At 41.5% G+C, this 14,406-nt stretch overlaps 1 protein-coding gene across 2 annotated transcripts in view; it reads right to left on the reverse strand.

Moving 5' to 3' along the window:
* Window positions 1–14,406, reverse strand: part of LOC133554442 (forkhead box protein P1-B-like) — a 36,172-nt gene that overhangs the window by 4,890 nt on the left and 16,876 nt on the right. For both annotated transcript variants that reach the window (XM_061903222.1, XM_061903221.1), the window contains exons 5-14: window positions 11,158–11,272; window positions 10,963–11,068; window positions 10,745–10,852; window positions 9,341–9,428; window positions 8,987–9,064; window positions 8,723–8,915; window positions 8,549–8,625; window positions 8,346–8,447; window positions 7,585–7,712; window positions 7,388–7,433 (exon numbers count right to left, since the gene is read on the reverse strand). In XM_061903222.1, the coding sequence (XP_061759206.1) occupies window positions 7,388–7,433; window positions 7,585–7,712; window positions 8,346–8,447; window positions 8,549–8,625; window positions 8,723–8,915; window positions 8,987–9,064; window positions 9,341–9,428; window positions 10,745–10,852; window positions 10,963–11,068; window positions 11,158–11,272 (1,041 nt within the window). The remainder of the gene's footprint in view (window positions 1–7,387; window positions 7,434–7,584; window positions 7,713–8,345; window positions 8,448–8,548; window positions 8,626–8,722; window positions 8,916–8,986; window positions 9,065–9,340; window positions 9,429–10,744; window positions 10,853–10,962; window positions 11,069–11,157; window positions 11,273–14,406) is intronic.

Raw genomic sequence — 14,406 nt, forward strand, 5'->3', positions numbered from 1 at the left:
TTGAGGCAGCAAGTACCTCTGCCTCAAGGTAGGGGGCAATATATTGTCAACTTGCAGTTCAATGCCCCAGCAGTACTCTGACTCGCCACACTGGGAGAAGTGAGGGCGCTCAAGCTAGCAAAGGTCTCTCCGGCGGAAGCCAGCATTTTTTTATTTTCTTCTTTTTTTTTAACTTTATTTATAACACACATGGCATATTTATTAGAGTAAGCCAGCGTTTGTGGGTGTTTTTTGTCGGATGCAAAAATATTGTGTAATTTCTTGGAATTGAATATAATTAAATGAATGTTTCTGCCAATATGGAGGATTATATACAGTATCCAAGATTAAATATTTATCTAAACTGGACTTTAATACAAAATGAATGCAATCATACACTCACAATACTTGATTTATTTTGTTAAAAGCAAATGAGATCAAAAAGTATTTAATAACAACTTTATCAAATACTTTTTGGACCCATTTATCATATCATAATATCATTATGATAACGTTTTTATGAAAGCGAATAACTCCCTTTTTTTCCTGTTACTCTAATGTGCATCCTTAATCAACAATGACTAGAGCTTTACCATGAATTGATTAACGTGGACCCAGACTTAAACACGTTGAAAAACTTATTCGGGTGTTACCATTTAGTGGTCAATTGTACGGAATATGTACTGTACTGTGCAATCTACTAATAAAAGTATCAATCAATCAATCAAAAAGCTGCACATATGAATTTCAGTAAAAAAAAACAAAAAAAAAAAAAAACGTGTGTATGCCTCACCTGGTGTTTACTTCACCGCACGTCACTGATGTATACATATATATAAATACACACACACACACGTATTTTATATATATATATATATATATATATATATATATATATATATGTGTGTGTGTATATATACATATACATATATATATATATATACACATATATATATATATATATATATATATATACATATATATATACACATATATATATATATATATACATATATATATACACACATATTGTTTTTTTTAACTTGGGACTTCTCGCGGGCCGGATTTTGGATGATGGCGGGCCGTAGTTGGAACACCCCTATGTCCATCCATCCATCCATTTTCTACTGCTTGTCCCTGTGTTAGATGGTATAAACTGAAAACCATGCCTTTTTTCATGATTGTACCACATCATCAATAGTTCTGTTTGGTTTTGTTGAGAAAATATCTTCACAGTAATGTAGGAAACATATCATTTCTGGTATCTGCTACAAGTTTGTTTGTTCAATTATAACATGACGCTTCTTATTACATGTAATCTTAACAAAAAAAAAAAAAACACTTACTCGATTCTTTACCGCTCCCGGACTAAGTGTAACACAGAGGCAGGTTGCCCACACTACACACTATTTCCAATGCTACAATAATCTTTTGCCATCATCTACTGACTACTTTCATCCTCTGTACCGCCTCAATAGTTGACCGATCACCAACACAACACTGAATCATTCAAAGCATTCACTCATTTATTTTGAATCTTCTTTGTAAGCCTCACGGGACAGACATTGACAGCATCACAGACTGCATCAATTTCTTTGAGGAATCTATCATCCCTACAAAAACTGTCCACTGTTACCCAAATAACAAGCCCTGGATCATCCATCCATCCATCATCTTCCGCTTATCCGAGGTCGGGTCGCGGGGGCAGCAGCCTAAGCAGGGAAGCCCAGACTTCCCTCTCTCCAGCCACTTCGTCTAGCTCTTCCCGAGGGATCCCGAGGCGTTCCCAGGCCAGTCGGGAGACATAGTCTTCCCAACGTGTCCTGGGTCTTCCCCGTGGCCTCCTACCAGCTGGACGTGCCCTAAACACCTCCCTAGGGAGGCGTTCGGGTGGCATCCTGACCAGATGCCCGAACCACCTCATCTGGCTCCTCTCGATGTGGAGGAGCAGCGGCTTTACGTTGAGCTCCTCCCGGATGGCAGAGCTTCTCACCCTATCTCTAAGGGAGAGCCCCGCCACCCGGCGGAGGAAACTCATTTCGGCCGCTTGTACCCGTGATCTTATCCTTTCGGTCATGACCCAGAGCTCATGACCATAGGTGAGGATGGGAACGTAGATCGACCGGTAAATTGAGAGCTTTGCCTTCTGGCTCAGCTCCTTCTTCACCACAACGGATCAATACAACGTCCGCATTACTGTAGACGCCGCACCAATCCGCCTGTCGATCTCACGATCCACTCTTCCCCCACTCGTGAACAAGACTCCTAGGTACTTGAACTCCTCCACTTGGGGCAGGGTCTCCTCCCCAACCCGGAGATGGCACTCCACCCTTTTCCGGGCGAGAACCATGGACTCGGACTTGGAGGTGCTGATTCTCATTCCGGTCGCTTCACACTCGGCTGCGAACCGATCCAGTGAGAGCTGAAGATCCCGGCCAGATGAAGCCATCAGGACTACATAATCTGCAAAAAGCAGAGATCTAATCCCGTGGCCACCAAACCGGATCCCCTCAACGCCTTGGCTGCGCCTAGAAATTCTGTCCATAAAAGTTATGAACAGAATCGGTGACAAAGGACCGCCTTGGCGGAGTCCAACCCTCACTGGAAACGTGTCCGACTTACTGCCAGCAATGCGGACCAAGCTCTGGCACTGATCATTCAGGGAGCGGACTGCCACAATAAGACAGTTCGGTACCCCATACTCTCTGAGCACTCCCCACAGGACTTCCCGAGGGACACGGTCGAATGCCTTCTCCAAGTCCACAAAGCACATGTAGACTGGTTGGGCAAACTCCCATGCACCCTCAAGAACCCTGCCGAGAATATAGAGCTGGTCCACGGTTCCACGACCAGGACGAAACCACACTGTTCCTCCTGAATCCGAGGTTCGACTATCCGGCGTAGCCTCCTCTCCAGTACACCTGAATAAACCTTACCGGGAAGGGTGAGGAGTGTGATCCCACGATAGTTGGAGCACACCCTCCGGTCCCCCTTCTTAAAGAGAGGGACCACCACCCCGGTCTGCCAATCCAGAGGTACCGCCCCCGATGTCCACGCGATGCTGCAGAGTCTTGTCAACCAAGATAGCCCCACAGCATCCAGAGCCTTAAGGAACTCCGGGCGGATCTCATCCACCCCCGGGGCCTTGCCGCCGAGGAGCTTTTTAACTACCTCAGCGACCTCAGCCCCAGAAATAGGAGAGTCCACCACAGATTCCCCAGGCACCGCTTCCTCAAAGGAAGACGTGTTGGTGGGATTGAGGAGGTCTTCGAAGTATTCCCTCCACCGATCCACAACATCTGCAGTCGAAGTCAGCAGAACACCATCCGCACCATACACGGTGTTGATAGTGCACTGCTTCCCCTTCCTGAGGCGGCGTATGGTGGTCCAGAATCGCTTCGAAGCCGTCCGGAAGTCGTTTTCCATGGCTTCCCCAAACTCTTCCCATGTCCGAGTTTTTGCCTCGGCTACCGCTAAAGCTGCACACCGCTTGGCCCGTCGGTACCCGTCCACTGCCTCCGGAGTCCTATGAGCCAAAAGAACCCGATAGGACTCCTTCTTCAGCTTGACGGCATCCCTCACTGCTGGTGTCCACCAACGGGTTCTGGGATTACCGCCACGACAGGCACCAACAACCTTGCGGCCACAGCTCCAATCAGCCGCCTCGACAATAGAGGTTCGGAACATGGTCCACTCGGACTCAATGTCCCGCACCTCCCTCGTGACATGTTCAAAGTTCTCCCGGAGGTGTGAATTGAAACTCTCTCTGACAGGAGACTCTGCCAGACGTTCCCAGCAGACCCTCACAATGCGTTTGGGCCTGCCAGGTCTGTCCGGCATCCTAACCCACCATCGCAGCCAACTCACCACCAGGTGGTGATCGGTAGAAAGCTCCGCCCCTCTCTTGAGCCCTGGATCATCAGCCAACTAACTAAAGGTGCTGCTGAATAAAAAGAAGCTTGTCTTCAGATCTGCTGATTGGGATGTTTTGAGGAGGATACAGTGGCAGCTTAAAGTTCAGCTGCAAGAAGGAAAAGATGCCAACGAAAGAAAGCTAGAGACCAAACTCCAGCAGAGTAACATTCGGGATGTGTGGAAGGGCATGAAAACCATCATAGGCTTCAATAACAAAGCCAAACTGCTGGAAGGGGGTGTAGATAGAACCAACGAGCTGAATTTGTTTTTCAATAGATCAAGCAATGCTCCCCTTACTGGCCCTCCCCCCATTGCTGCAGTCCTCACACCTCCCCTGAACATCAATCCACACACTCCTTCACTGTTGCCTGCCACTGCTGTTTCTTATCCCACCACTTCCACAGCTGGAGACAGTTAACTATGCCGAGTCAGCAGGCCTTGACCGAGTCAACCCCTGGGTTCTGGAGACTTGTGCTGCTCAGCTGGCTAAAATCCTGCACTTCATCTTCAACCTGAGTCTGAAGTTAGAAAGGCTACCAGTGCTATGGAAAACATCCTGTGTAGTGCTGGTCACCAAGAAGCCCATTCCAACGGGCTTGAATGACTTCAGACTGGAGTACGGACGTTTCATGTCATTAAGGTCCTCGACAGACTTGTGCTGGCTCAGCTGAGACCCCTGGTGGCTGCTTCACTGCACCCCTCTACAGTTTGCGTATCAGCCCCATGTAGGAGTGGATGATGCTGTTATCTACCTGCTCCATCGTGCTCACTCTCACCTGGATGGTGGAAAGGGCACTGTGAGGATCATGTTCTTTGATTTCTCCAGTGCCTTTAACACCACTCAGCCAATTTTGATGAGTGACACGTTGCTCAGGATGGGTATCAATTCATCCATTGTCTCCTGGATCACTGATTACTTGTCTGCGATGCCCCAGTTTGAGCGACTAGGGAGCTCCCTGTCGGATACTGTGGTCAGTGGTGTAGGTGCTCCACAGGGGACTGTCGTGTCTTCTTTCCTGTTCACCCTATACACCTTAGACTTCCAGTATAATGCCAGGTCCTGCAACCTGCAGAAATACTAGGATGACTCTGCTGTGGTCGGGTGTATCGGAGAGGAACAGGAATTTGACTCCAGGACCCTGATTGCTGACTTTGTGGCGTGGTATCAGGCGAACAATCTGCTCCTTAATGTGGATGAGACCAACGAGCTGGTCATCGACTTCAAGAATAAAATGACACCTGTGGAGCCTATCAACATCCAGGGCCGGGAGGTGGCAGTGGTGGGGCAGAACAAATACCTGGGAGTCCAAGTGAACAGCAGACTGGACTGGAAGGACAACTGCAATGCTGTTTACAAGAAGGGTATGAGCAAACTCTTTTTCCAGAGGAAGCTTAGGTCATTTAATGTATGCAGCAAGCTGTTGGAGATCTTTTTTCAGTCTGCTGTGGTCAGTGCCCTGTATTTTGCAGTGGTCTGTTGGGGGAGCGGCACCAGCAAAAGGTACCTAAACAGGATTGACAAACTGATCAGGAAAGCTCGCCAAACTACTGGCATGTAGTTTTAGGCGTTTGTGTCAATGAGGGACAGGAGGACACTGGACTAACTGCTCGCCATCATGGACAATCCTGCCCACCCACTCCACCAGACAATTGAGGGACAGCGGTGCTCATACTCCAACAGGCTCTTTCAGCTTTGTTCCCACAGTGCTCGATTTAAGAACTCCTTCATTCCGCACTCCATCCAGCTGTATAATCACTCGCCATACAGCAATAGATGATATCTGTCTGTTACCTGACCGCTTCTATGTTAGCTATCTCTCTTTGTTTATAATGTATATTTTCTGCTGGATCTACTCTCTATTTCATGCTGCCCTCTTTTTTGCTACAGCTGTTACATATACTATAATATTGTACATGATAATTGGGATTTGTTATATATTGTATATATTATGTAAAAATACAATATAATATATATACAGCATATACTATATACTGTACATATAATATGTAAATATTACATATACAGTATGTTATATTGCTACTATGGTACATTTTTAGTACACTTTATACATTTTGTTTTTCGCCCTCTTTTTGTGCCCTTGTGTGCATTATCCTTTCCATCCTTTGCAACCGAGCTACTGTGTGGAACAATTTCCCTGGTGGATCAATAACACTTGTCTAAGTCTTACACGCAGGCTAGCTTAGCCTGGCTTCGTTCTTCGAAAAAGTCACCACTGCGACACCGGCATAAAGGAGAGTATGGCTTAATTTAACAAATAAATACTTCTTTTAGAGAGATTGTCCCTGCAAGAGGGACAAGTCCACATGTTAGAAAATAACATTAAGTTACATTTAGATAGCGTTTGATACGGCAGTTAGCGCAGGCTGCTCTAGGCCTACTGCATGGTGAGCACAGCAAGCTTTGAGTCCAAGTGGCCAGCTATCCACGGTGCACCGGAGGGCGTGAACAAGTCAGTTAGTGTATATTCCACTACGCCTGCTAGCGTTGTTAGCTCTAAGCAGGCAGGTCAGCACCGGAGTTAAAAAAATAAAAATAAATTCTGCAAAATAACGGAATTCCACTAAATAGTGGACATCTGGGATGCTTGCAGTAAAAGTAGTGGTATAAATTTGAACAACATGAGTGATTTTACCAATTGAAACTTCTGACATTATGTGATCAAAAGGTATATGTTTTGTTTAGGACTGTAGTTTATTGAAAAGAAATAGCAAACAATGCAAAACTAATATATTTGGCTTTATAGGGCATTCAAATGTTCCCAGAAGGTTAAAGGATATTGGGTTTGAGGTTCATGTAATGTAATGCTATGTTTATTAACTATTGTTGGGCCACGAGCGCCCCCTAGAGGTCTGCCAAAATATCTGTTTCTCAGCTGTGGTATATCCAGGCAGCTGCAATACTCAGTTGTAATACACTTTTGCACCACTTGTGGTTGTAATAACAATCTTAAATAAACAAGTCTCGAGATAAAGTCAGAGACATTTCTTAATCGCAAAAATTATGAAAGTGGTGAAACTGTTTTTCCTTTGCACTTTAATAAAAATAACAAAAACATATTTATTATTATTTTCTATTGTTCATTTAGTTAATATTAACTTAATTTCAGCACTGCGCAATTGTACTTACCGGTACACTAATTATTCATTCAGTTTTTAGGAGTCCCTTCTTTTGCAGTTAATTTGATTAGTATTTATTTTGGTAATCAGCCTGACCTAAGCCTTAATAAAAATATTTGTGATTATTGTTACTTGGTTTAATATAATTTGACAAGGTCTATCCTTTTGAACTGTAAATAGGTTGGATATAATTATTGAATACGATTAAAAACAAGAGTAAGATTACGAAGTCAGTGTCAAAAATTTGAGTGGGCCCTGAGCCCCTCTGTAGTGGAAAGGTTGGCCCCCAAGGCCAAACATTTTAGGAGATCCTGACAATGTATAAGAAATGCTTTCCTATTTGATTCTCCTTTACCTGAGACATGGAACCAGCTAAACTCTGCCGGTTTTTCAGGAGGGATCTGAAATTACAAAAAGACACAAAAAGAGAGAGTTAGGGCTCGGCGGGAAATGACTGTCAGGCGGTAGACGCCGGCTCTCCAAAAAGCATTCAAATGGAACGTCAGTTCGGAGGATGATGGTGTGGCGTCAACAAGGCATTAGTCAACTCACCCATTAACAGCAGCCTTCTGGGGCCTTCTTCTGTGGAACTCGATCTCGTCGACCGTCCACACGGCTCCCTTCACATTCTCCAGGCGGACAAAGCACTTATGGAGGCTCAGGTTGTGTCTCACAGCGTTCTGGACAATCCCATAAAAAATGATTTGAAGCACACATAATGGACATCAAATCTAACTGCAACCAAATACAGTTGTAACGCAACTTAAGAGTGTTTTTGAGATAAGAGCTGCCTTTCAGCTAAATGTTATGTTTCAAAGGACAGTGCTGAGAAGAAGAATCGGATGATATTCATTGAATTAATAAACTAAACTGCCAAAGCAATTCAAGTGTATCACTGCTAATCTGAACCATACTGAAGCTGAATCAGTCTAATGCCAGTCAAGTATGTTTTAATTATTTCCAAACGGTGGACATTAATCTGTGAAAATCTGGACAAGCTGCTGATGGTGTGCTTGACAAAAAAACAGCTCAAAGGAGATATTATAGAAGGTAGATACTGTACATTAAAATTACATTACTTCATCAAACTACCGTAGATGTCTGCAGTACATTCTATTGTACCATTTATATACATTATTTCTTGTCTACAACATAGTATTTATTTTTAAAATGCATGTGGTGCTTTGGGAGGAGGCAATCCCAAGTTAAATTGATTTAAATTAATTTCAATGGAGGAGTCTGATTAGATATACAAGTGTTTTGAGTTTAGAGCTCCGTCACAGAACCATGTAAGCAACTTTTTACGTCAGTACCTTCCACGTTGCTGCGTTGCGTCTGAAATAAGCAAAGTTTCTTGTGAACCAGTTGTAAATTTCATTCAAAGTCAGCTGGTTACGAGGTGATTCATATATTGCCTGAAGGAGACAAAAAAACACAATAAAACAATAATAATAATATACAAATGAGAATTATTGCAGTCCTGCATTCGTGTTTGAATGTGTATTGTAGCCTTTACCTGTCGTATGAGAGACGCATACGTAAATGGGGGTCTGACCTCTGTGCTCAGGTAAAACTCCTTATTATCAACAATATCTGTGGAGAGACAACAGTGCAGCAGCTTCATAAACACAAAAACTTTGAAATTCACGAGCCTCAAAGCTTGTGTAGGCCTGCAGATTTTCCCACTCACCTTGGCTGACGGAGCGACTGTACCGCCGGCGTACAGGGGTCCCGGTGAAGACGCTATTGGGAGTTAGGACCGAGGGGGAGTCGGACAGTGGCATCAAGGGTGTGGATGGTGCCGTGGCGCTTTGGGACACAGTCATAGGGGGGCCTTTGGACAGAGTCGTCTGGGAGAAGGACACATTTGGCACCAGATTCATCTGAAAAACTCAAAAGTATAAAGCCAGGAATATACCAAACAACAAAATTATGATAAGTGACAGAAACTTACGGGCTGAGCTGCAGTTTTGGGCTCAGATGACTTCAGATGAGCCATCATTGCTTGGAGTCGCTCTTTGTCCTTCTTTAGCTGCAATTAAAGCACATAAGAAAAGCGTTGAAGTGACTGTCTGATGTAAGCAAAGAAACAAAAAAAAACAAAAAAGTTGAACACACACATTTGGTTACTTTCTGGCACTAGCACAAGTGTAACTTGTCTAAACATTTCACTTTGAGTTCCAGGCCTGGTGTGAAAAAAACATGGCTGACATTTCCCTTCAGGTGACAGCCACTGGTGAGGAACTAACTCACCTACGCTCACATTTATGGATTTGGAAAAATATTTAATATAAACATTGAAACAAACCTGTAGTTCCAGCTGCTGAACAACTTGCATTTGCACGCGACACTGCGCAGTGCTCTTGTCATCAAGTGTGTGCTCACTGTTCAAATGCCTGCAGACGAACAAAACAAAACTTTTATAAAGGAAGCAAACACGTTTTAATGCAGATAAAACATATTTTCAATCTGCATACACAGCTCAAATAAGTTAAATGTAGGAACAATTATAATTTTCCTTTTTGGTTCTTTTTATCGAGTCACGATCTGTTTTGTTTTGCATGATTTGTTTTATAAAAACTTAGTAATAATTGTGATTTTCAGGATCAACTTAATTATCGATTCACATGTGTGTTTAGCCTTTTCCGCAATTTTATCCCATTTTTGTGTGCCCTTTGTTGACATGACATCTGCCTATTTAAATAAAGATATCTGGACAGAAATGTTTGTAAGTAACCACCGAAATGGAACAAATTTGTGATATGTGTACATAGCCATACCATCAACAATATATATGTTTAGCCTTCAGGGAACTAAGGCTCACTTTTTTGTTCTTTCGGCACATTTTGGGTTTTTTCTTTTCGTGTGAAACTTTTGGTCAGTGTGCAATGTTGGGGTTAAAGTATAATTTTTGTTAAAGTATTTATACATAGTGCAATCGTTTACTGTGCAATTTTAGTTTTTCATTGTTTTCATTGCATTTTAATTTTGTTACAGTATGTAAAATCTTTGCTGCGACCACTAAATTTCGCTATTGTGAGATAAAGCCTAGCCTATCCTATCTTAATTTTTATTGTGTTCCTCAATTATACATTTATTTTCCTAAGTGGGTTTTTTCTATGTAAAATTTTAAGTTTCAATTGTTTTACAGTTATTAGACACTACTCCAAAGTTAAACAGGACATACACGTCCTTTATTTTTAAAAGCGCATAAATACGTTTTTGGATTATATTTTTTTGGGGCTAACATCTTTAATCAACAAAAACAAATGTAAGGTTTTTATTTTTTCATCTTAACCCTTATAAGCCCTTTTGATCAAAATATGTCATGGTTTTCAATTCATTTGCAAAACAATTATTTCACTAATTTAAACCTGTGACATATCTGATCAAAAAGACCTTCAAAAGATCAACATTTAAAAAAATATTACACGTTTGATATTTTCACTTAGGACTAAATTCTTTTGAAAAATTTGGTTTAAAAACAAATCCAAAATCCAAATGGTTTTGCACCCTTCAAAAACTTCACAAATTGTATATCTTGTTTGGCTATGGAGGTACTTAAAATGAAATGCTAGTTATGTTTTAAATAAAACTCTCAGTAAAAATAGATATGCGCCTCTAGAGATCCATAATTCGGCAAACAAACGATGTATCTTATTAGGGGCACACGTATATTAAATCAGCGTAGCAAAGACCTTTTGTTACTTACTTGAGAAATGCCTGAAAGTCTCCAAAGACGGTCTCGCAGCCGGGCCATTTGCACATGCCGTTCCCGTAGAGAGGATGGCTACTCTGTGCGTTTTCATCCAGAGAGCCACTGAAACAAATGGTAACATGCGAGCAATGTCAGCGCAAGAAAAACGCTAGAAAGTAAGGCCCCACTGCAGAGCAGGATCCATAAACACTTCAGTTTGGACAGGAAAGCACCTTTCCTTCCTCTTCAGGAGAGTGTGATGGCCGTTAGTCGTGGACTGTTGATTGGACGACTCTCTGGAGTCACTGCCCGTGGACGCACTGCTGCCGTTCTCGCAGCCTTAAACAACATAGCACTCAGCAAGAGTCTTCAAACCTGTAAGGCCGATCTTACACACTTCCAAGCAACCAACAGAATTGAAAACATACCGGCAGCAGCGTTGGTGGGGAGCACAGAGAGCAGGCCCTGCCTCTGAAGGTTGAGCAGATGTTGTTGCTGCACTTGAAGGAGCTGCTGCTGGATGGCGATCTGCTGTGCTGTCAGCTGGGACAAATTGGCAGAGCACCAGTTAAAGGTTGACAAACTGTGATTAATGAGATTTATGGGAAGAGTTACTTGACACTGGAATTACATTTTAACGAGGAAATGTGATGCCATTTTTTCTGTGTGGTTTTACTGTACTCACTCACACAAGAACTAATGTGGTCAAAAACATTTCCTTAATTGTTTGCATACAAAGCCCACTCATGGAATGCATTCCCTTGATGACGACAGGCACTTTTGGAAAGAAACTAAACATTTCCTGCATCCACACACCCACACCTGCTGCCAAGTGCCTCTTGGAGCTATGAAGCACCGGTAAGTGCATTTTGACATTGCAGGTGAATGATGCGACTTTCAGAATGAGCTAAGCGTCACCCAAATCGGCTTCCGTTTCAAGAAGGTTCAAAATACCAGTTAGAGAGAAACTTTGGGTCAATAATTTATAGTCTTTTTAAGAACTTTATGTCATGTTTTATTTAATTTTTATCAGGAAAATCAAAATCAACCATTTAATGAAAATTAATCCATCATCATTAATTCGGTACATTTTTTTAAAACCAAAATTAAGCCATTTGCAGCACAGAAAGACTCAAAACCCCTAAAACGTCTCTGGCAATGCATTTCGGGCAGTTTGTCAAAGTAATGTTAGCTTTGTGCATGCACAAATAGGCAGATAATGTAGTCATGACAGGCTGCAGAACCAAACAAGTCAACATGAAAAACACTAAACTTGATGGGAAAATTAATTACAGTGGATCGACAAAGTGTCATGCACACTCTGCAGGAAGTTGTTTACTTTTCACAGAAGTACTTCTAGCTTAAAATAGTACATTATTAACACAAAAAGAGAAAAAATAAATGTTTGTTCAGAAAAATGTTCTTGAGTCTCTTTGCACATGCAAAATAAAAACACGATGAATGTGATTAATTCAAATGAAAACTTGTGATTAATCTGATTAAAACATTCATTCATTTGACAGCACTAAAACAAATATAAAATATTTTAACATTAGAGTGTGCAATACAGTACACTAGCTCAATATGAATGCATGAATGAATGTCTCAAAGCGCTTCACAACATTGCTCTCATGGAAATGCTGGCTTTAAATATTGCTTCAAAATTATTTTAATTAAGAGTAAGAAATATTTTGCAAATCCAATATATGAGCACATTAGAAAGGAGATTAGAGATAACACGACCAAGCTCCAACAGGATGCGAATGTATGTGCTATATGGCAAATGCTCTCCAAAAAAATATTTTTCATGTTGAAGAAAAAACATTGGAGGAACTCTTGCGACTCGTAAGTAGGACAAAACAGACATATTTACTTGACCCATTTTCTGGGAAACTTATCAAGGAGCTGTTTGTAATATTAGGACCATCAGTGCTATATATTTTTAACTTATCACTTTCCGCTGGTACTGCTCCCCTCGAATTCAAAACAGTGGTTATTCATCCTCTGCTCAAAAGACCTAACCTCAATCCTGACCTCATGGTAAACTACTGGCCAGAGTCACACCTCCCGTTTATCTTAAAAGTCCTTCAAAAAATTGTTGCACAGCAGCTAAATAAATATCAGGCGTCTAAAAATCTCTGTGAACTCTTTAAGTCCGGTTTCAGGGCAAATCACTCTACGGAGACAGCCCTCACAAAAATTACTAATGATGTATTGCTAATGATGGATGATAATGCGTCATCCATGTTGCTGCTACTTGATCTTAGCGCTGTTTTGTTTACCGTCAATCATAACATTCTTTTAGAACATATCAAAACACATATTCGGATGTCAGACTTAGACTTAAGTCCTATCTTACTGAGAGATGCAGTGCGTCTCTCATGACAACATGACCTCGGAGTATGTCATGGTAATGTGCTGAGTTCCACAGGGTTCGGTTCTGGACTCTGCGGTCTTCTGCCGCGAGGAGACATCAAACGCAAATACAGTGTTAACTTTCACTATTACGCTGATGACACCCAACTTTATATGCCCCTAAATCTGTCCAAAACGCCAGATTGTAGTCATCTGGAGGCGTGTCTCAATGAAATCAAACAATGGATGTCCAGCAAATTTTGGCATCTTGACGCTAAGAAAAAGGATTATCGGTCCTGCTCGTGACCGGCACCCCTCATCTGTGGTCCCTCCTAAGGTTTCACACTGTCACATTGGGTTGAGTTTTTTCTTGCCCGGATGTGGGTTCAGATCCGGGGCTGACGTGGTTTGTAAAGTCCTTTGAGGCATTTGCGATTAAAGGGTATACAAATAAACTTTAAATGATGTATTAGAAACACAAAAAAATTAAGTTGGCGTCACTGCCAAAATCTGGGTCTACAACTTCACATGCATAAAATGCAATTAAGGAAACGTGTCCTAGGTAAGGAAATTCTGATCAAAGTTTTATGCTGACGATCATCCATTAGTGACATCGGCCGATACCGATATCACATAGATTATCTGTCAATTGTTCCAATTTATTTATGGTGAGTGCTATTGACAGTTTAATAATAGCAACCCAATATCTAAACTAGTTCCTTATTCGATTTTATTATATAGAATTTCTTCAGAAAAACAAAGTCAATAGTACACAATAACTAAACAAAATCAAAAACTACTATCTAGTTTTAATTTAAATCATTAGGTTTTTGCCCTCAAAGTCCAACTGTGTGCACGTATTTATTCCCTAATTTTCTAAATAATAACAAAACAGACAAAATACAAAGATTTTGATAAAATAAAGTATCTAAGTAATCATTCTAGTATTGATCATGATCAAATACTGCTACTACCTCACCACCAATTTATGGATCGATCTGCCCTCAGCTTACATGTCATGTACTCACAGTGACAATGCTGAAGCACCAACAGTTATACTTTTCTCTCCATAAATTCTTATTAATCTACGTTACTGTTCAAATCTAATGACTTTCTGCTGCAATGCGGTTCCATCTAAACTTTTTAAAATTGTGTTGTGTAAATCTAACTTAGAAGTTAGCTTAGCTATTAGCATGCCTGCTCTTGGCTTTCTCTCATTGTGTTACATGTTTAGCTTAGTCCTCCAGTGATAATGACACCAGATAATGATAATTAAGATACAAAGAAATGCAGTTTAATTGCCCGAATGGAGTTAATTATTA

This window comes from Nerophis ophidion, linkage group LG06, assembly GCF_033978795.1.
Source record: "Nerophis ophidion isolate RoL-2023_Sa linkage group LG06, RoL_Noph_v1.0, whole genome shotgun sequence".
Lineage (NCBI taxonomy): Eukaryota > Metazoa > Chordata > Actinopteri > Syngnathiformes > Syngnathidae > Nerophis > Nerophis ophidion.